Source organism: Petaurus breviceps, unplaced genomic scaffold (assembly GCF_028583685.1).
Source record: "Petaurus breviceps papuanus isolate PSGF00001 unplaced genomic scaffold, PetGlider_PUasm1.0 98, whole genome shotgun sequence".
Lineage (NCBI taxonomy): Eukaryota > Metazoa > Chordata > Mammalia > Diprotodontia > Petauridae > Petaurus > Petaurus breviceps.
Window position 1 is genome coordinate 53,207,780 of NW_027187460.1, and position 23,473 is coordinate 53,231,252.

Genomic DNA, 23,473 nt, shown 5'->3' on the forward strand with positions numbered 1-23,473 from the left:
ACAATTTCACAGGGTAGTTGTGAAGCTCTAATGTATGCAACTGTAGATGGATTATCTGTCTATCAGTAATATTGTTAGTCAGTGAAAAATATATAAGAACTCTAGCTTTTTAAAAATATTTTTGCTATTGGTGGTTAAAGTGAATCCCTGAAACATATAATCACTTCTGCAACATATGCAATGCCTTTTGACCTAGCATCATAATGAATTCAATACTAGCCATACCCAAATGGCTAATAAAGGTTTTGTCAATAACAGACTTGTCCCTCAGTAAATTTTCTCTTTGAGGCCAAACTTAGAAGGTTATATATCAAGTCTAACATATTTTATCAGCTGCTAAGTTTTTCCCCATGAATTGAAATGAATTTTATTATAACCCTTTCTAGTTGACCATCTATTTCCAATTTAAACCTAACTCTTTGAAGTGACTTTTAAATGCAACTATGAAGTGATGTAAGGTGTCCCAAAAGTCTCAGTATAACTTTAAGCATTAAACATATGTTTATATAGGTCACATTTCCTCTCAGACACATACCTACATGTTGCCCTTTCTCTTCCCCTATTATCCTTGACCCACAAATGCCCCATCATTTCTGGGTGATTTTTGGGCATCATTTCACAGCAATTTGATGCACCTAACGCTTTGTTATGTCTATCTGTTGTATCTGTCGACCTATCTGTCTGCCTGTGTCCATATGTGTGTAATCGTACTTTGGCAGAATAGCACTGCTCATTCTGAGGTATGTTTCTTTCATGCACCACACTTGGAAAAACATTGTCCTAGTCCAGATAGTCAAAACTTGCCTGTTTGTAATATACAACATGCTTTTCTAATATCATTATCATCATTTTTCAAAACTACAATGGAATTAAAGGGATACCTGCCAAATACAACCTAGAAGAATAGTCGTGAGCTTTTCCCGGTTTCATGGATTGGAAACCAAAGTCAATCACCAGAATGTTTAAACTATTTTAATAGTTTCTTGATGATTTCCTCCCCCAACCTCTTCAACTAATCTTAATCCCACAAATGCGATAAGACATCATTTTTTTTTTAAAAGCCTCAGAAATTAAGTACAGCTTTCCTTTAATCTGCCAGGTCTGGTCTGGATCAGTTAATAAAGTTGGAAGAAGGGATTATCTAAATTATGCATTGCTTCCTCCCACAGGAATGGCAGGGGGTGGTATCTATGGGTTTGCTACTTCAACACCTTCTAAAAGAGTTTGGTCTCCACTGGGAGCTAGTACAACAGCCCCCATGTGGAGTGTGTCACCTCTTTGGAAGAAAGAGGAGGAGTATTTTATGTATGAGGCTGTACAGTCCTTTCACGCTGAGCTATCCTGCTGATTTACATCCTGACAAATAAAATGCATCACTTGTCAGGTTGAAAATGGGTTTCTTGTCTCATTAGATTTAGTCTTCCTTTCCTGAAAGGTCTGAGCTAATACTTTTAGTTAAAATTTTACAGAATTTACTCACTCATTTCTTTATTAGCAACCTTGGGATATCATTGATAAATTCTAAACTTGCCCCTTGGAAATATTTTTCTGGATGCTACAGTTTCTATCTCACTTTCTTTTGCTTCCCACAAAAATCAACCAGCCTTTTATGTGCTGGAGAAGTATTTGGCCCCCAAAATTGAAATTACACAACCAAGCCCTTGATTGAATCAGAAACATGTATCTTTCTCTAGCTTTTCCCACATACAAGGACTAAATAAGTACATACAGTCTCACATATCAATCTTTCAGCAGCATATACTAACCAGCTCCAAGCGTGTATGTTTCCAGGTACAATGTTATTCTTGTTTGGGAAAGAAAGGTAATCCAATGATTAGATGCTACTTTATTCATTCAGTGAAGGAATAAGTTAGGCAGTTAGGATTGAATTTTTAAACATGAGGTCTGTCTTTGATTCCAATTACTATTTCAACCAAAGAAATCACAGACTCTCAGAGATAGAAGAAATTCAGAGTCCATGTGGTCCAAGTGGTACCCAAACCAAGACTCCTTTCAATAACATCTTTAGAAAATGGCCATGCAGGGTTGGCTAGGTGGTGCAGTGAATAGAGCACTGGCCCTGGAGTCAGGAGGACCTGAGTTCAAATCTGGCCTCAGTCACTTAACACAAAAATTAGCTGTTACCTTGGGCAAGTCACTTAACCCCAATTGCCCTCCAAAAAAAAAAGGCAAAAAAAAGAAAGAAAATGGCCATGCAGCTTTCTCAAATAAAGACCTATAGTGAGGTGGAATCCATCAACTTCTGGAGCAACCCAGTCCACTTTGGGGTACCTTTAATTGTTGAAAAGTTCTTTAGATGGAATTTAAATCTGTCTTTTTTGCAAATTCCATCCATTAGATTAGGAGGAAAATAGTCTAGGCTCATAAGTGTTAGATTAGGCTTATGTATGAGGGGACATTGTTTCCCCATATGTATGCTGTTCATTTTTTTCCTATTTCACTTTAAATATAAAGTCAGCATTAGGAAAAAAACACTGGTTTAAGAATATTAAGAAATTGACAAAGTTAAAAGAATGTCATTCTGATTCATCCATATTCCCATTTGATCCTCCAAAGTGCCTTGTCCAAGTACTACTGCACATATGTATAGAAAATAATTTTTTCTAGCTACTGTGAAATCATAAATATACCTTCTATAATTATCAAATAATTCTCCAGGTACAATCTGATATTAGCTGAGAGGAAGAGGGATGTGGGCTCTCTTCTTCCCACACTACAGAAGAGGTCAAAGAATGGCCCTCCTTTCATGGAACAGGGAAAATAACATCATTATATTAAATAGAGCTGACATCATGAATATTTCTCTATCGTTATTGATTGTCAAACATTTGACAGTTCACTTCTTCAGCAGACCAAAAGTATCGACTTGACCCCCTTCCATTTGGAAGTAGAAAAATAAATAACAGTATACGCTTCATGAAAATAATGACTATATTGTCTTTTTGATGAGATGAGACACCAAAAACAAATTCTTGATTTGAATTCAGTATAAAGTATTATGCATTTATGTGAGTCATTTTTCTCGGATAAACTGAACTTTGTTACTCATTAATTTTAAATGATTAACAATGGGATTTTCATAGAACTTTATGGTTAATATCTCATTATCAGAATAATCTGTGTTAGGTAATACAAATATTATCATCATCCCTATTTCATGACTGAGAAAACTGAAGTTTAGACAATTTAAGTGATTTACCTAAGGTCACACAGCAAGGGTCAGAGTCTGATTTAGAACCCAAGTATCCTGATTCCACCTCCAATAAGATTCACTATTCTATGCTGCATTTTTGAAGTCTTCCAAGTTTAAAGTATATAAATAATAATAAATTGCTAGAATTTTTGTAGTTTTTTTTAAGCTTTACCAAACACTTAACAAATATTATCCCATTTTATCCTCACAAGAACTCTGGGCAGTAGTTGCTATGATTATTACCATTTTACAATTGGGGAAACTGAAGTACTTCTATCAACCTCATAAGTATCTTATGCTCTTAGGACCCCTCTGAATGAAGAAAAGAGCACCCCTCTCAGAATCTCCATTTGAGGGGGGTAACCTCTTCATTTCCCACCCATCTACAGTATTTTGGACTTTTCAATATGTTTCCTCTCTTTCTGGTACCTTCCCTCCCCACTCCCTTCCTCACCCTCCCTATACCCTCTCCTTGATTTGATTTGACTTTCTTTTGTCATTGTCTTCCCTCTTTAGAATTAAATCTCCTTGAGGGCAAAGATTTTCTTTCCCATTCCCAGAACTTAGCACTTTGCCTAATAACAGATGCTTATTAAATGGTTATTGACTTGACTGAGGCAGACATAGGTTAGGTCTTTTCCCTAAGTCAAATGCTAGTGAATGTTGGTACCAGATTGGTTGGTACCAGATTTGAAGTCATGCCATCTTGACTCCAGGCCTAAAGCTGTATCCACTGCTTCTCCTAGATTCCCCTAGGTATGAAATATTATATGGTACAATAAGAATATGATAATTTATTTGTGATCTGATATGCATAATATGAACTCATATAAAATATGAATTGTAGTAATTTTATTTATAGTTACACAAAATTAGATGAGTGTTTTAAACCACACTGGGAGAAAATCTAGCTGTTTCTTTTTTAAGGTCAGGATAGTTTGAATTTTCAAAGACCTGTGGATGTGACCAGGATTATAAGGATAAAGAAAATATCTATTTAAAATGATAATTCAGGGACCGGCTAGGTGGCTCAGTGAAGAGAGCACCGGGCCCTGGAGTCAGGAGGACCTGAGTTCAAATCTGGCCTCAGACACAAAAAACTGGGCCTGTGACCTCAGGAAAGTCACTTAATCCCAATTGCCCTACCTTCCCTCCCCTCCAAAAAGAAAAAAAATGATAATTTTTAATTTTGTTCATGATGGTCTGAAGATTACAAAAGTATAAAACAATAGGGATATAAGTTTGGTCTAAATTGACCTAGTTTCTGAGAGTTCATTTTATTTAACTTCGTTTCTTAATTGGTATTAAACATAGTATCAAAGAAGCAAAACAAAGCAAAGCAAAACAAAATAAACATACATATACAAACCTATACACAAATGGAAACACCCAAACAAATGGCAAAACAAACCTTAAATAACCTGATAGATTTGTGAATGTTACTGAAGTTTGAGAACTGACTAGAAGCCTTGGATTTCTAGTTCAGAGGGACAAATATTCCCTCTTAGCCCTGAGAGTGATTTATGCTTATCTCAATCATTTAATTAGAATGTGAGATTGATTTTTGCCAGGGAATTCTAAAAGGGACATATATAGTCTGTGACATAAAGATTAAGCAGAAAGTCAATACACATCTACTAAGCAGTCACACATTTTATTGTATGCTGGGAAGAAGACAGTCTATGCCCTTGAGAAATTCATAGTCTTATGGGGGAGACCACAAGCAAACAAATTTGTACAAATAAGCCATATACAGAATTAATAGGAAATAATAAGCAAAAGGAAAGCACTAAAACTAAAAGGAATTGGGAGAGGTTTCTGGGTGGGATTTTAACTGGGATTTCAAGAAAGTGAGAGAAGCCAAGAGGTGGAGATGAAGAGTGACAGAATCTCAGGTATGAGAGATAGCCAGAGAAAATGTCTAGAAAGAGGCTCAGAACCAAGACATATAGTGTCTTTTTCATGAAATAGTAAGGAGACCAATGTCATTGGGTTAGAAAGGAATGCAAGTGAAGGAAGACTGGAAACAGAGGTGGTTCCAGAGTAGGTAACAAGGGAGTTAGGTAATGAAAGGGCTTTGAATGCTAAACAGAGGATTTTTTTATCCTGAAAGTGATCAGGAGCTACTGGAATTTATTATGGGTTGACATGGTTTGGCCATTGTTTTAAGAAAATCACTTTGGCATCTAAATGGAGGATGGACTGGAGTGGGGAGAGATTTATAGCAGGCAGACAAACTAGCAACCTATTATAATAGTCCAGTAATGAGGGTCTGAAGAAGGGCAGTATTAGTGCTAGAAGAGAAGGGGTTACCAATTTGAGAGATATTGCAAAGGTGAAATCAGCAAGGCTTGGCAAAAGATTGAATGTTGGAGATTAGAAGTAAGGAGGAATAGAGGACGATACCTAAGTTGTGAGCCTGGGATACTAGAAGGATGATAGTGCTCTCAACAGTAATAAGAAAGTTGGCAGGGTGGTGGTTCAGGGGAAAAGATGAGTACAATTTTGGAAATATTGAGTTTTAAGATGTCTACTGAACATCCAATTTGAGATGTCTGAAAGTGTAGCAGCAAGCACCCTAGCATACCCAGGGTGGCTGCCAACACAGGTTCTTAAATATGCTTTTCTAAAGAAAAGCAACTCAAAATGGGTTAACAATCTTGCTTTAATCAATCAAACATATATCGTTTCCCTAGTTCAGGGGAAAAAGGTCAGCACCCAGAACTTCAGAGTATACAGAGGTTACAAGCAGAAGCTACGGGACAGAGAAACATTTCAGCAGACAGGCTTCTAAACTGTCCAACCATTACATGCATACCAGAGAGGGAAGCATCAACATCTGGGTTTTCAAAGCCAGGAGGCTTTCAATGGCTGACCAGAGTCTCATCTGGTGAGATCACACAACACTTCTCAAAGTGAGCCCCAAAACAAAGTCTCACATCAGGGATTATATAGCCTTCCCCTGGGTCAGAGAATGTAACAACCCTCTTGACCCACTGCCCAATCACAAAGCACCAAGGTGTGGGTGTTCCTGAAAAACAAACCTCCAGCCACAGGCTCCAGGTGAACTTAACCTAGGGGAAGGGAAGATCTTAAAAATTTGCATTCCTATAACAGAAAGGCAGTTGGAGATATAAGATTTCAAGTTACTAGAGAGATTGTGACAAGATAGCTACATTCAAGAATTATCAGCATAGAGGTGTTAATTAAGTCCATAGGAGTGAATGATATTACCAAATGAAGTAATATAGAGGGGAAAAGAGAAAAATACCCAGGACATAACTCTGTGGAACTTTTATAATTAGAAGACATGATCTGAATGAGAATCCAGGAAAGGAGACTAAGACTGAGTAGTCTGATAGTTGGAAGGAGAACCAGGAGAGAATAGTGTCTTGAAAACTTAGAGAAGAGAATATCAAGAAGGAGAAAATGGTTAACATTGTCAAAGACCACAGAGAGGTCAAGATGAATAGGTGATTGAAGAAAGGTCACTGGATTTGGCAATTAGGATATCATCGATAACTCTGGAGATAGCAATTTTGGTTAAATGATAATGTTTAAAACTTTATTGTTGGGAATTAAGAAGAGAGTCGAGGGGATAGGAAATGGGGGCATCTATTGTAAATAGCTTTCTCAAGGAGTTTAGCCACAAAGGGCAAAAGAATAATAGAACTATAGTTAGTGGGAATAGAAGGATCAAGTGAGGGGTTTTTGAGGGTGAGAGAGACGTGAACATTGTAGATAATAGGAAAGTAGCCTGTAGTTGGGGAGAGGTTAAAAAGAAGTGAGAGAGCAGGGACAACAGAGGGGGAAATTTGGTGGAATAGATAGGATAAAATGGAGTTGATAAAAATGGAATCACTTGTTCAGGTAAAGGGATTTACTTTGGCAAAGAGTAGGGCCACCTCTTCATGTGAAACAAGGGTGAAAGATGACATAGTGGAAGAAGTGAGATGAGGAGGAGGGGTAGATAGGGAGCTGTCAGTCAATGGTTTCAATTTTTTCTGCAAAATATAGGCAAGGTTCTCAGTTGAGACAATGGTGGGAAAGTTTGAGAAGGAATGAAAGAATTTGGAGGAGCCCCTGTGGAAAGTGAGATAGTGAGTTAATAAAAGAAATATGGAAGGATTGCCTAGCATCATTGAGGGCCCAGTTGAGGTTGCATACCATACATTTTGGTGGACCCACTCAGAATATTTGTGCGAGCTTTTCCGCCTTTGTAGAGCAGCAAGTATGTAGGCATAAAGGTAGTGGATAGTGGCAGTGTTCCAAAGCTGAGGTTTAGTGGGGAACAATTAATATGATAAGGGGTCCAAAGATTTAAGAGAAGAGGATAATGTAGAGTAGAACTGGTTCACCAAAGGGTCAAGACAGAGAAGGTAGAGAGTGGCTAGTACAGGGTTGTTAGATAGGGAAAGAACTGAGAGGATGAGGGATTAGAGGTCATGATGCAAATGAAGAGAAAGGTTTGGTATGGGAAGGGAGATGGAGAGGTGGAAACCCAACAAACTGTGATGAGATAAGGGAATTTTAGAATTTTTGAACATGTGCATTTGTGAATAGTGGAATATTAAAAGGATATGGCCATTTTTTGTATCTTTTTTGTGTGGATGAGCTATTGAGATTATACTGTTAGTTTTCTTTTTTTTTTATAAACATTTTATTAAGTACTAGAGGAGGGGACCAAGGGGACACAATGAGCCATTATATTGCCCCAACTTTAAAACAAACTAATTGTTCTAGCAAAGCCTGGCAAATTAAATTTCCAGAAACAAAGGAGATACAACAGAATAAAAAATGGTGATAAATATCTGCTGGTCCCTCATAACTTCGGCAGTGACAACCCACAGTCATAGGCATTATATTAAAAGTTTTCCTTCATCCACTAGTCATCAAGGGAGTGGGGAAAACAAAAAAATATATGGGAATTTTTACTCATGCTAGTGCCACTTATTTATCAGAAGAAAACAACAAACCAAAAAAATTCAAGGAAAATAGACATTTCTCATGAGACACTAGTTAGTTATTGTCTTGTTTGTATTCAAGGTCATAAATCAATTATGTATACCGGAAAAAAAGATATTTCAATCTTTTACCGTGTTTCCCCGATAATAAGACCTATCCCGAAAATAAGCCCTCCCCTTACTGTGTAAGATTCCTCTAAAATAAGCCCTCCCCCGAAAATAAGCCCTATTGAGATTGCTGCACACACCCCCCCCCATGAAACACATACCACGCTCTGAGCTGCATCCAATCAGAGCTGAAGCAGTGAGCGCGTCATCCTGTTCTTCCCCAGTGATTTGCTTATTGAATAAAGGTACATTTTTTTGTTCACATTTACCTGTTTATTAAAATTGCTGTCAATGTTCATTAAAATAAGCCCTCCCCTGAAAATAAGCCCTCTGGCCTTTTTCTGGCCAAAAAAAAATAATAAGACAGTGTCTTATTATCGGGGAAACACGGTATGTTATTATAATGAGACAAATCTTTATAGCTCTTATGGATCACCAGTGATCCCCAGACAATATTTTAACAATCATTCATCTAGATTATTTTTCTCTTTAGTCATTCTTTTTAGATTATTTTTTATTATAAATAAAACAGTCATTAACAAACATAAATATTTTGCTATCCAAAGAATAAGAGTTTTATATAAGAAACTGCAAATTTATGTCATGCCGTTTTTAAGCAAATACACATATTATTATAATTTAACAATTATAACAAGATTGCTTTATTTCTTTTTGTTTCTATAATTTTTGTTGTTTTTATTTCTTGGTTCATTTTACCCTATAATTCTACTATTAGACATATATTCCAAGTGAAATTATCCATATGTAGAAATACATTTTTTAGATGCATGAATTTATCTTCCATGTACAGAAGCATTTCTAAAGAGTTTTATGATTCCCAGTAACTCATTTGAACATTTAGTAATTCTTCCATAGTTTTTTTTTTGGGGGGGCAATGCTCAGAAAACCCTTATTGACCTACTTTTGAATCTTAGGAAAATTTTGATTTTTGATTTTGAGAAACTTTTCATTCCTGGGAGTTGGAATGATGACTTCACCATAATCTTGAATTAGCAATTGAGCCACCATCAACTGCCACATCTTTGCAACATGTTTTGACACTATCCTTATAAAGAATAAAGATTTTTTTTTACCAAAAACAAACAAAAAAATAACCCTGAAACATCTGCAGACTGGTTCGGACAATAAATAGGGAAAGTTTGTACATTTTCAACTTTTCCTCTCAGTCTGATAGCATCAGTCTTTGTACAAACTGAGCTAATCAACTGTCCTCACTCTGAATTCACTGGCTGCTGGGTTAGGAAGACATTGCATGAAACAATAAGGAAGCAGAAAACAGCTTTTTTTTTTGTGAGGGCATTGAGATAGATTCTGAGAGTGGACATACTTCATAATGAGGGTAGTTTTGTTGTTTTTAACTATGACTAGATGAATAATATTAGGACCAACCTGAAGCCACAACCAGGATTGAAAGTATACTCACAGAGAACATTGAACTCAAATCCAAAATTCTGATTTTCATTTATTTTATTTTTTCATCCCAGGGCACCTCTGCCCCAAGCCAAAAGTGAAATGTCAAAATGTGATCAGTGGCAGTTCTCAAGGTATTTCTAGCATGATGGGAAACAGGAAGTACTGACAATCTTGTGAGAAACTATTCTTATGGAATGTCAGACCCAAACTTAAAAACTCTGGAGGTTGGTAATATCCAGTAGGAATGTTCTTTACTGACCCAGATCAGAAAACTTCCTTTAGAGAGTTGCCTCAGTTAACTAAGGGAGTAAAATGACTTGGCAAGCTCTTTTAGCTTATATGTGTCAGAATACATTGCCTAATCTTGTTGACGTTTTTTTTTTTTTTTACCTTCTTTCCACTTACAGTTACCACCATGGTGGCGCAGGCCTTTATCACCTTAAATCTGGCTGCTACAAAAGTCTGCTGGTCACCATACCTCAAGTGCCTCAAGTCTCTCTCCCCCACCCCCACAAATCCTCTATTCAACTGCAAAAATGATTTTCCTAAGGGGCAGAACTGACCACAACATCCCACCCTGCCCCATTGTGTCTCCCTCTAACCCTCACAATCAAATTTAAAACCCTCTGGTTGGTTTTTAAAGCCATTTACAACCTGGCCATTTCCCACCTTTTCAGTTTTTTTTATACTTTACTCCCTTACACATATGCTAAGATCCAGAGATGCTGGCTTTTTTGTTTTTCCTTGAATTTTCATTTATAGCTTTTGACTGTGCTTTAAAAAAATTTAATTAGCTGTTCTGCATGGAATTCTCTTCCTCCTTAATTCTTCCTTCTGGCTTTACTAGCATTCTTTAAGACTCAGCTCAAATCTTATGTTTTGAAAAGGCCTTTCCTGTTCTCAAGTCCCTTAGTGCTTCCCTGCTAAGATTACTTCCCATTTACAGTGTATATGAACAGAAGTGTTTGCATGTTGTTTCCTCCATTAGAATTTGAGCTCCTTGGGGCGGCCAGGTGGCGCAGTAAGAGCACCAGCCCCAAAGTCGGGATGACCTGGGGATCAAATCCGGGCTCAGATACTTAGCACCACACCCAGAAATAACTGGCCATGTAACCTTGAGCAAGTTACTTAACCCTGATTGCTTAAAAAAAAAAGAATTTGAGCTCCTTGAGGGCTGGTGCCATATTTTCACTTGTCTTTGTATAACTTAGCACAGTGCCTGGCACACAGTAAGTACTTAATACTTATCTAATTGATGGACCGAATCCAGGTCTTTCTGACTCTAGAGGTGGCTCTCTCTCTATTGGGACATGCAAAATTGCAGAGATTCAGATCAGCATTGAGATTTAGAGATCTGAGTCTGAACCAGAGCAATATTCTGACTCTGAATGGAATACCACAGCTGGGAAATGAGAAGAGATGTCTCTGTGGGCCAAAGCTGAAAAAGGATCAAGACTGCCTACATGACCTTAGCTAACTAGAGATATCCAGTAGTCCTACAGTTGAATGTCTGACCACAGGGCCAATAGTGAATAATTGTTGATATTTAATATCTTGGCATCCCAGTTTATTCATTTCTCAAATTGGGATAATAATGCACTATTCTCTTATTTGATACAGTGTGGCACACTGTGAAGAACACTAGATTTTGTCCTACCCCTGCTGTTTATTACCTGAGTGATTATGGGCAAGATAGTACTCAAAAGTTTAGCTTCCTCATATATAAAATAGAGATAGTGGTACTTTCAATGTCTATCTGTAATAGCAATGCTGCTAGCAGCTGCTGTGGGGCAGCTAAGACCAGTAATGCTAGCACACAGGAGGGCTGCTAGAACAGCTTCTTTGATCTGCTTTTCTAAAAGGAAGCAACTCAAAAGGGGTCAAAAAATCTTACTTTAATCACATATACATACACATACATACATATATATACATATATATATATATATATATATATATTTCACTTAGTTCAGGGGAAAAAGTCAGCACCCTGAACTTGAAATTACAAGCAGAAATAATAGCATAAAGACCAACAGACAGGGCTTCTAACCACCTGACCAAATAATACATACATCACAGACTGACAAGACAGATCCAGCTGTCTCACCATTACATACATACATAGTTACCAGAGAGAAAAGCACCAAGATCTGGGTTTTCAAAGCTAGGGAGCTTCTTAACGACTGTCCAGATTCTCATCTGGCTAAATCACACAAACATTTTTACCATGTATGAGCCCCAAAGCAAAATGCTAACATCAGAGTATATATACACTTCTTCAGGGTCAGAGGGCAACACAGCCCTCGTGACCCAGGCTCATGTGACTCAAACTCATGTGACTTCGACTTCCATGTGACTTAAGCAGGTTACATGGGCCTATTAATAGATGGGAAAGATGTTCCCATTAAACAAAAAATACATTAACAATACACTATCTCAGTGGGATACTATGAATATCAAATAAAATAATATATAGAAACATGTTTTTATAAGGCACTAAACAAATGTGAGTTATTATTATTATTTTAGCCATGATAGAGAGGTCTGACATAATTATGTGATTTTTCCATGTCCATGATCTCTTGCCTCTGCAAAGAAGGGAGGGAGATATGTCCTTGTGTCTTTTGTTCGGTGCCACACAGCCATTTTAATTTCACAGTATTCAGAGGGATAGAGAATTTGAGAATTTGAAGAGGTCTCAGCAGAATAACATAAAGGAATAGAATTGCCACTGTAACATAATTGAAAGTAGTTGTCTAGACTCTTCTCCATGAGCTCCAAGAAGAGGGAAACCACCTTTTTCAAGGTAGCTTATTCCACAGTTGGATAGCTCTGGCTGTTAGGAAGTTTTTGTTGACATCAAGGCTAAATTCACCTCTTGACAACTTCCACTGATTTTTCTTGGTTCCGCTGTTTTGTTGTTGACGATGTTTCCATTTGTGCTGTTTTATTATATTGTATTACTAGCTCATATTTCACTTTGCATCATTTCATCAAAGTCCTTGAACATTTCTCTGGATCCATCATATTCATGGTTTCTACCAGAGCAGTAATCTTCCATTACATTCATGTACCACAATTTATTTAGACATTCCCTAATCAATGAGTATTTGCTTTATTTTTCTAGTTCTTTACCACTACAAATACTGCTGCTATAAATGTTAGGCCAAATCTAATAAAATGAAATTTATTAGGGATAAATATGAAGTCCTACTCTCAGGGCCAAAAAAATAAAGTTGAAAAGTACAGCCTAGGGGAGGCATGGCTACTTGACAGTTCATCCAAAGACGATTTGGGGGTTTTAATGGCCTGCAAGATCAATGAGTCACCACCATGGCAGCCAAAAAAGTGAATGCAATGTTAGCTTTCAGTAAGAAGCATCGTGTCTCAAGTAATGGGAATGAATCTTTTTTGTTTTGTTTTGTTTTCCTTTTAAAGGATACAGTCTTGTTTCTTTTTCTGCTAATCGTTCCCCTTGGTTACAAATCCACTGGACCTCTCTGGATTCACTAGTACAAGAACGTTTGTACCTCCAGATCCATTGGCAAGTTCTCCCTGTCTGCATGCATTTGCTATATGCTTACTTTTGTTTTCCTTGACTAAGGCTTAGTTTGTCCTCTTCTTCTTTATTTTTTATAAGACAGGGGGGTGTTCTTTACCTAGCCATGGGAATACAGAAAATTGGAAAGATCTCCTTCAAGGAGAACAAAGGGAGATGAATAACAATTGCATGCATGGAGGGAAAATTTGCCAATGGCTTGCTTAGCACAAGCTTCTTTGTCTTTAGGCATCCACAGAAGTTCAGTGGATTTGTAACCAAGGGGAACTAGTACCAGGGAAAGAAACAAGTCTTAATCCTTTACCAGGAAAAGCCCACAAATTTGCCGATTTCCCCAAAGGCCTGGGGAATCATTTTCTCCTTATTCAGATTCTTTTGATCATCCTCCAGCTTCCTAGACACTGCTCTTTTCAGCCTAACCTGAAGAAAGGAAGGGAAGGGAATAAGCACTTTTAAAAACATATATCTCATTTGATCCTTACAACAATCCTGTGAGGGAAGTGCTATTATCACCTCCATTTTACAGTCAAGGAAACTGAAGCAAACGGGGTTAAGTGACCTGTTAGTAAGTGTCTGTGGTCAAATTTGAACTCAGGTCTTTCTGACTATAGGCCCAGTGCTCTATCCCTTGTGCGACCAACTACTTCTGAATGTGAAGAAGCATTTCTTCCTCCATGTTGCAAAGAATTGTCCCTGATATTATCATCTTTCCTAAACAAAGATCATTATTAAAAATGGAGAGGAAGGATGAATGCATTGCAGTAGAAAGAGCCCTGGACTTTGAGTTAGAAAACCTGGGTTTGAATGCCAGCGGAGCCCCTTATTATCTTATGTGAGACCTTGGGAAAATCCCTTCACTCCTCTGGGACTCAGTTTTCTAATCTGTAAAATAAGGGTGATGGACTAGATGAATTCTAAAGTCTTTTCCAATTCTATGGTACTATGATTAAAATAAAACAAAACTTTAAAAAAATTCAAGGAGATTTATCTAATGATATAAGTATCTTTCTGATGGTGGTTTTCTAGATTTGAGATTTTGTCTCCTTAAATTTGAACCTTGGACTAGAAAACTGTGCTACTGTATTCTATATAATTCTATATAAGAGTTCACTCTTGGCCCCTGACAAATAAGGAATGAAAGTAATAACTACAACAATATTTGTTCACCAAGGGGCACCTCACATATTTATTTGGGAAAATGGAGAGACCACAGTTCATCATGTTTCAGGGGGACAGTCCCATTTTGTGCTATGTTCTAGTAGCATCATTATATATGGTGTTTTTATTAAAACCAGCATGATTCTCATTCTTCGCATCATTATTTGTAGCAACTAATTCTTAAGCTCTATTCTTTAATATAACACATGTGGATGTATTCTGTTAGATCCCTCTATTTAGTTAAATTATCTAAAATTATGCAGGCATTTGGCCACTGATCTTTTACCTAGGAGTTGAACAAAGTTAAAAAGAAGGTAAGTAGAGGAATAGCACACTGTTTACAAATGGTTCTCAGATCTGAAGTCTACTGTTGGTAGGCATGTCAAGATACTATAACAGGTAGAATAATGGCTTATCCAACAAATGACCTGTAGACATATTTTTTTTGCTTTTTTTTTTGGAGGGGGGAAGGCAGGACAATTGGGGTTAAGTGACTTGCCCAAACCATGGCTAGTTTTTGTTTTATGTGTCTGAGGCCAGATTTGAACTCAGGTCCTCCTGAATCCAGGGCCAGTGCTCTATTCACTGTGCCAGCTAGCCACCCCTGTAGCCATATTTTTTTAATCTATCAGTAGAGAAATACTTTTCTGTGATCCTCCCTAATAGTAACATGTTACTAAAATAAAAGAAAGTATTTCTCATTAATGATTCCTACTTGCCTGTTAGGTCCATTACCCATCATCTTGCTGTTGCTGCTTTACCTAAGCTTCTTTTTGAAAAAGTATCAGAGAGTACATGGAATGACCATGTTTTCTTCAAATCACTGCACTCTGGAGACTTCTGAGTTGTACCATTGAGAGCTCTCAGTGGGAGTGGGAGAATTGGCTTCTCCTTTTGAGATAAACATGGTACCAAAAGGGAGAAAAGCTTCCTTAACTCCTCTATTGTAATGTAAACTTCTGTTATATTGTAAGGCTACCATCAGAGGAGGCAGAAACATGAGTATCTATATCCATAGATTTCTATTCCCTCCTAAACACACACACACACACACACACACACACACACACACAGAGTTCTGGTGCTGATGGCTTCTACAGAATAATTGCCCAGGTATATGAGATGACTGGGCCACACACCTCTGGACTAGACAGTGGATTTATTGGTGGGGGGAGGGGAGATAGAGAGGAGGCAAAAGGTCTCTTCTTTTCCTCTCTGTATTCCAGGGAGCCATTACAATAGCCTGGTCCCCCAGGACAGGCAAACAGAGAATTGGGCTCATGAGGTATGATCTATTTTGGAATCTGAGAATTTATTTTAAAGTACTCCCTGGTGCCCTGTTAAAAAATGTCCAGGGATGATTCAGCATGTCCTTTTCCAAGGTAGAATAAGCATATAATCTAGTTCATTTTATTTGAATAACACCTTGTAAACTAGGGACTGGGTGAACCTTCTGAAAACTGAATCGAAAAACTGAGTTGGACATCCCTGTAGGGTACTAGTTGATTAGACACTCCATAAAACCTATTTTTTTTTAATTTATAGGCAATTGCTAAGATCTAAAAGTGCTTCTGCATTGTGTCCTTTTTTTAAATATGCAATGCAAGTACCCTGTGAAGAATTCTGAGAGGAGAGCTTAACTTGAAAACTTTAGAGCACTAAATGAAGAATATCAATTTCAAACTATAAGCAATTATTAAGTGCCAACTATGTGATAGGCAGTATGCTATGCAAATACAATAAGTTAAATAGTTGTAAGTTCAAGGATCTTACAACATATCTGAGGCAAGACATCAGTCTACTGAAGTCTTTCTTTGTCCAAGCCAATTAAAATGTCCCATTTGAAAGCACCAATCAATCAATCAATGAGTGCTTATTAAGCACCCACTAAATGCCAGGTACAATGCTAGGCTCTGGGGATACAAGCAGAAATAATGGAAAAATCCCTACTTGCAGGGAGCACAAGTTCTACAGGGGAAGCAACAAATAATTATAAAAATTGATGTAGCATAAATATAAAACAAATATAATAAATGATACACATAAAATAGTTAAATATTGGGTAATTTGGGAAGGAGGGCAGTTAACAGTAGGGAATAAGGAAAAATTCCATTCTTCTTAAAGGAAAGGAGGTGCTTTATGGGGCCTGGAAGGAGGGAACACATTTAAAGCAAGGACATCTAATCCAAAGGTATGGAGAGGAAGAGTATGGAGTGCTATGGGTGAGAAAAAGAAGGAAAGCTAGTTTGCTTGCATTGAAGAGTGAATGAAGAGGAGTAGTATCCAATTAGACTAGAAATGTGCATGGTACCAGACTGTGGAGAGGTTTAAGAGCTAAACAGGGCACTTCACATGTTATCCTAGAGGCAATAGGAAGCCCTTGGAATTGACTGAGTAAGGGAGTCACATCTCTGGTTACAGAAAATTACTTCAGCAGTAACACGTGATTTTGATTGGAGTTTTGAGAGACTTCAGGCTGGGAGGCCAATTAGAAGATTGTTACAATAATTTAGTCAAGAGGTAATCAGAACCTGAACTAAGGTGGTAGGTTTGAAACTGGAGAGAAGAGATCAGATGAGAGAAATGTTGAGAAGATAGAAATAATATTTGGCAATTAGTTGGATATGTGGAGTGAGGGAGAGTGAAGAGTAAATGATAATGTTGAAATTATGAACCTGAGACACTAGAGGGATAGTGACAACTTTGACAGAACAGAGAAGATGAGAGGGCTTAAGGTGAAAGGAAATGATTTTGGTTTTTGGAATGTTGAGTCTGTGGGACATCTAGTTTGAAATATGTAATAGGCAATTGGTATCATCTAGACTGGAGCTTGTGAGAGAAACTAGGTGTTGGGTATATACAACTGGGAGTCATGTGTGAAGGTTAAATGCACAGAAGGGGAGAGAGACAGAGACAGACAGAAAGACAGACAGAGAGATAGAGACATAGAGAGAATAGAGAAAAAGGGAAACAGGGCCAAAGGTGGAGCTTTGGGGTATGTCTATAGTTAGGGGGTATAATGTGGGTAATGAGCAAAGGAGTGGTCAGGCAGATAGGAAACACTCTAGCAGGAGTAGTGTAAAAATCCAGAAAGAAGAGTATCCAAGAGGAAAGAGTAGTCAGTAGTTAAATGAAGCAGATAAGTCCAAAAATGATCAAGAAGGAGAAAAGACCTTTGTGGATTAAGAATTTACTGACAATGTAAGAGAGAGAGAGAGAGAGACAGAGACAGAGAGAGAGAGAGAGACAGAGAGAGAGAGACAGAGAGAGAGACAGAGACAGAGACAGAGAGAGAGACAGAGAGAGACAGAGAGAAGGAGGGAGATAATGAGAGGGAGATAAAAACAAGCTCTGTCTCTTTTGATCTACCTATCTTTCTCTATCTATCCATCTGTCTGTCTGTCTATGTTCAAGTTTCACCTTGTGATAGATATCGGCATTTAGACAGAGGGATAACCTAGACTACTGATTAGAATACAAGACAGTATAGAAATCTGCCTTCTTTCCAAATCTTCCCTACAGTGTGACCTTAGTTATATTGCTTCCTGACAGAATGGTTCCTATATCTTTATATTTAATTATCTCACACAGGCCTTGTGAAAATTCATCAGTCTTGGTTAATATTTTGAAAACACCAGGTAAATGGAGCTATGTAAATAAAAGACACCATGATTATTGCCATGCATATGTTTCTTTTCCAGCACGGTCCCTCTATATCAGATGAGATCTTTCTTATTGGATTCAGTCCCTGAATGGAAGTTATAATATTTCTTCTCCTGGCTTCAATTATTACTTGGGCCAGAATAAGCTACTCTCTGGGTTTAAGGTACCTTCAGGAAATAACCTATATCCGGGGAGGAGGAAGGGCAAAAGGGGGTGGTCTTTATATGTTGCTAAGTATGTAGTTTTTAAATACCTTCTTAAAAGCCAACCTGTGTATTTTAATCTATGTTTCTAAAAATAAAAGTATGCCCATAGTAAATCCAATCTAAGTGCATCTGAAACATAAACATCAACAGATAGGAGTTCAATATATGTGCAGAACTAAGTAATGCTATTTTACCTCTTTGTTTCTAGTCTCTTAGAACACAAAATCCTAGAAATGGAAGAGAGACACAAGGAAGAGTTGGACACTTTAAAGGAAGAGAAGGAGAACCTGCAAAGCCTGGTTACTCGTCAGACATACATAATCCAGGAATTGGAGAAACAGTTAAATAGGGCAACCAGTAACAACAGTGTCCTTCAGAAGCAACAGCTGGAGTTGATGGACACAGTTCACAACCTCGTCAATCTTTGTACTAAAGAAGGTGGTAAGGACTTGTTCTTAACTTTGGGGTTTCAAATATTTAGCTTAAAAATAATACAAATCCACTCTAAATCGCCACTTTCAGCTGATTTCATGGAAAGCTGTTGAAAATTAAAATCATCTGACCTTAGAAGGATTTCAAAAACTACTAAGTAGCTTTGGAGTAGGATATCTGAATAAAAGGTTTTCTTTGTAATTGCAATTTGTATATTTATAATATCTCCCTTTTAATTTTTTCCATCTCCCTCTTTTAGGGTTTTTGACCTATTTAATCATAGTGAATTAAAAAATATACTCTCATGAATGCTGATGTGGCAGCAAAGACTTTTAACCTCATAGGAAAGAATTTAATAAATGCAAAAGGACACATGGATGAATAGAAAAAGGATTTCAAAAACTTCTAAGTAGCTTTGGAGTAGGATATGTAAATAAAAGGTTTTCTTTGTAATTGCAATTTGTATATTTATATCTTCCTTATAATTTTTTCCATCTCCCTCTTTTATGTTTTTTGACCTATTTAATCATAGTGAATTAAAAAATATACTCTCATGATTGCTGATGTGGCAGCAAAGACTTTTAACCTCATAGGAAAGAATTTAATAAATGAAAAAGGACACATGGATGAATAGAAAAAATTGATATTAGTATGAAAGGAGAAAGGACGAATTTCAGTTTCTTTACCGATAAAATGAGGAAGTCAAATTAGATCATCTCTAACGTTTCTTCCAACCTAATTGGCCACTTATTACTCTGTGAATTTCACAGAATTCTTCTTACCTTACCTTTAAACTTAACATCCAACACCCTTCATTTTATAATATGTGGGGAGAAGTCTCTGGAAAGCACAACATTGCGATGATGGTGGATAAAGGAAGATTTTAATTAAAAAATGCATTAAGCAACCATTTCAATTCAATTCAATAGGAATGTTTTAGAGCTCAAGCGATGGACCAGGCAATGAGGTAGGCGCATGGAATACAAAGACATAAATGAAACATTCCTTGCTCTCAAGAAAAGTGGGAAATAAGTGGCATTTTTTGAGGATAGTACAAAGTCAATTAACAGAGATGATGACTTGATGACTATCAAGGTTTTACTATCTGACAGCATTAGGAAAGATCTGAAGCTTGAGATCTCAGTAAAAAATATTGGTCTTGTCCCTGTCACATCTACCTCTTTGCAGCCCTCTGTGTAGTTATTCTAAAATCACATCTTGAGATCATCTCTGAGAGCCCAATTCTCTGAGCAGCTTCATGTGAATGAACAAGAAAGTTGAGATCAGATTGAATAAAATCAAGTATAGCTATTTAAGAAAGTAAGATTCTCCTCTTTTAAATTATTTAAAGTGAAATTGAGATCACATAAAATTAATACAACTCATTTAATTAATGTATTTATCAGCATGTATAACAAATATTCATTCTTTAAATTCAAACCTTTCTTAAACTGAAGAGTATTTTATTGAATTATACAAATTTAGTAGATAATATAAATAATTACCTGATATCATACTTTTTCTCTATGATTACATATTAGAGGATATTCATAATAATGACTTGATTTTTTTTAAGCAGTTGGGGTTAAGTAACTTGCTCAAGGTTACACGGCCAGTTATTTCTGGGTGTGGTGCTAAGTATCAGAGCCCGGATTCAATCCCAGGTCATCTTGACTCTGGGGCCAGTGCTCTTACTCACTGCACCACCTGGCCGCCCCTAAGCAATTGGGGTTAAGTAACTTGCTCAAGGTTACACGGCCAGGTGTTTCTGGGTGGGTGCTAAGTGTCTGAGCCTGGATTCAATCCCAGGTCATCTGGGGCCAGTGCTCTTACTCACTGTGCTACCTGGCTGCTCCATGACTTGATTTTTAAATATAATTTCCATTACACTTTGATATCAACATACCTTGGCTCCCCTTCCCTTAGTTATGTCAAACAAGTTTGTAATAAATATTGTAAGGCAATTTAACAAATTTTATATTAGATTCCCAGAGAAGCTTTTGGGTATAGACAAAAATGTGACTGAGAAAGAAAAAAACAATCTGTTTACCAGTTTCCATTTTCCTGATAGCATCATTGAGGTTCTACTTGAATGAAGCCTTGATATGACTTTAACAAAGAATTTTATCAGAGTTCATGAGAATTAAAAAAAAATTAAACATTCACATGAGTGAGCCATATTCTGTTCTTGTATTGAGTCTAATACCATTCTGGAAAGATTGAAAACACATTGTCTTTATCATGCTGAGATTTTATTCAGATAGAGTTGTCTTGATTTCAAAGACAGAGGTTTCTAGGGATTCTTGAAAAGGTCAGATGTCCTTATGTTTATATTAGAACTTTGCTTTTGAGTCTGTGAATAAAAAGAATACACAGTAATTCCTCAAGCATAAAGCAATCACCTTATAGAGGTAAGAGTATGATTTTGGAATCAGTACTCCTTTCCAAAGAAAGAGTTTGGGTGATTCCAATCATAGGTTTTTAGATTTCTTTCTTTTTTTTTTTCTGACCTGGTCAGTAACTACAACTATTAGGTCACATATATAGGCAGACTCAGAAACAGAGCTAAGTTTTTCTAATCTTTTTTTTATATTATTTTAGATGAAATGTATCTTCTCATAGATTCACATATAATATTTCACTGACCTCTGTCTGTCTTCCAACTGAGTTCTATCTTATTTCACTGTGGATGCTATGTTAGTGTGACCATACCCTTAGGGTTTTGTTCATCAAACTCTTTGGGTGGTTCTCCACTTGCTATTAAAATGGCTAATTACTTCAGGGCCTAAGAAGGCACTACAAATGGGATGTGGACTGAAATGTTAGCTTCAATCTCTATTTTAGTTTTGATGGAAACCTTGATTTTCACTAGGGCCAAATGCCCTTGGCTTTGTGAAGTCTAGTGCATGTTCATAAACCTAGTTAACATTCAAATAAAATGCTTTGTTCTGTAATTGGATCCATTTAGGCAAAGAGCTTCTCCCATTCATCAGATTTCAGATAAGCATCATTGCCTTATTTTTGTCAAACCATGATTAAAACCTTAGAAGTTATCATCATCATAAAAAAATTATTGAGCATTGTTTGATAATCTTGGAGTCATATAAAAAGAGTCAAACATGTATGGTCTCTACCAAGGTGGTACAATGGAAGAGTGCTAGGAATGGAGTCAGATGATCTAGGTCTGACCTGCTACTTTATAGCAATGTCATCTTGGGCAATCAGTCAATAAACATTTATTAAGTTCCTATTTATATTATGTATATAGTTATGTGATTTATATTTTTATATAAAATAGATATCATATATTTATTACATAGTTATATTTATGTATAGTTTTATTATTTTGGGGTGTATCAGTATTCAGGGAAGACTAGTTCTTCTGGTATAAGGGTTGCCAAGCCCTTTTTAGGGCTGATTTCCACCTTTGGTGTCCACCTGATTCATCCAACTCTCACCTATGGCTCTAAGAAGTTGTAGCATGTGTAGTGGTCACACTCTATTAAACCATTTTGGCAGACAGTCTAAACCAGGTTGAGTGTATCTGAGGGGTCTCAACCCCTTTGGTGAGAGAGAGGAGTATCTACACCAAGCATATTCATACCTCGCCTGGCAGAAAGAGCAGATGAAAACAATTTGTTCCAACAGACATGAAGGCAGCTGAAGCAAGCATTGTGGAGCACTTAGAGCTCGATTAGACATGGAAGACACCAAAGTCATCCACTGTATGTTAAGCAATCACCAATCATCTTGACTTTTGTCTTGCCATTAGACTCCTATGACTCTAGAACAGAGAGTAAGCCAGACAGCTCTGCACAACTCTGCCTCATCTAAATCCAACTTATGTGTGAGTCAAAAGACATCACCCATACCATTTTACCATTTTTAACATACCTCACAGACCTGTGTCAACAGGCAAATGAGAAAGTAGCAGATGTGGCTACACTGGCAGCTGTAGAGACAAGCCTGTCCAAAAGCATCCCAGGGAACAGCATTGTCTTCTCACTGGATTGAAGCATGGTTATTAGAAGAAGCAATAGAAAGACACGTTCAAGATTTCCATGAAAAACTTTGGCATCAATTGCATGACATGAGAGACACTGTCAAAAGATTGCCCAGCATGTCTTGTCTGCATCAAAGAAGGTGCTTTGCTCTTATGAGCAAAGCAGAGTTGCAGTATATCTAGCGAAATGTGATATGTGCAAATTTAGAGACAGCTCAACTCTTAATATTTATGTGGACTATTTGTGCCCAACCTATGGTAGAGCCTTCTGAGCTCATAATGGTCTGATCAACTGCAGTTGAACACGTTGTACTTGACTCCAACATAGTGATGTCATTTTGGCCCTCTTTGGGAACGAATGACAACAACCAACCAACCAACCAATTATATACCAGTCACCGTGCTAAGCACTTGGGATACATAGAAGGACAAGAGACAGTCCCTGCTCTCAAGGAGCACGTAGTCTAATGACAAGCCATTGGACCTCTCTAAGCCTCAGTTTCTTCATGTGTAAAGTGAGGGGTTCAACTAAATAATCCTTAAGGTTCAAAGTCATGGAAGAAATCACAGTCAGACATTTCACAGGTTATTTAAGACAGATGCTATAATGAATGTAGTGATTTATAGTGTCTTCCATTGTTTTACTTCCACATTTTCATATTTGACTTTAGAATGTATTTAGCTTTAACAATAATAAGCAACATTTACTTTAATGTTTGCAAAGTGCTTTGA

The 23,473-nt window shown here is 37.1% G+C and overlaps 1 protein-coding gene across 3 annotated transcripts in view; it reads left to right on the forward strand.

Annotated features, from left to right (window-relative positions):
* The window catches only part of ANGPT1 (angiopoietin 1), a 345,693-nt gene that overhangs the window by 208,057 nt on the left and 114,163 nt on the right, over positions 1-23,473 (forward strand). For 2 of the 3 annotated variants that reach the window (XM_069080906.1, XM_069080908.1), the window contains one exon: positions 18,515-18,747. In XM_069080906.1, the coding sequence (XP_068937007.1) occupies positions 18,515-18,747 (233 nt within the window). The remainder of the gene's footprint in view (positions 1-18,514; positions 18,748-23,473) is intronic. The other variant, XM_069080907.1, reaches the window with a different exon arrangement.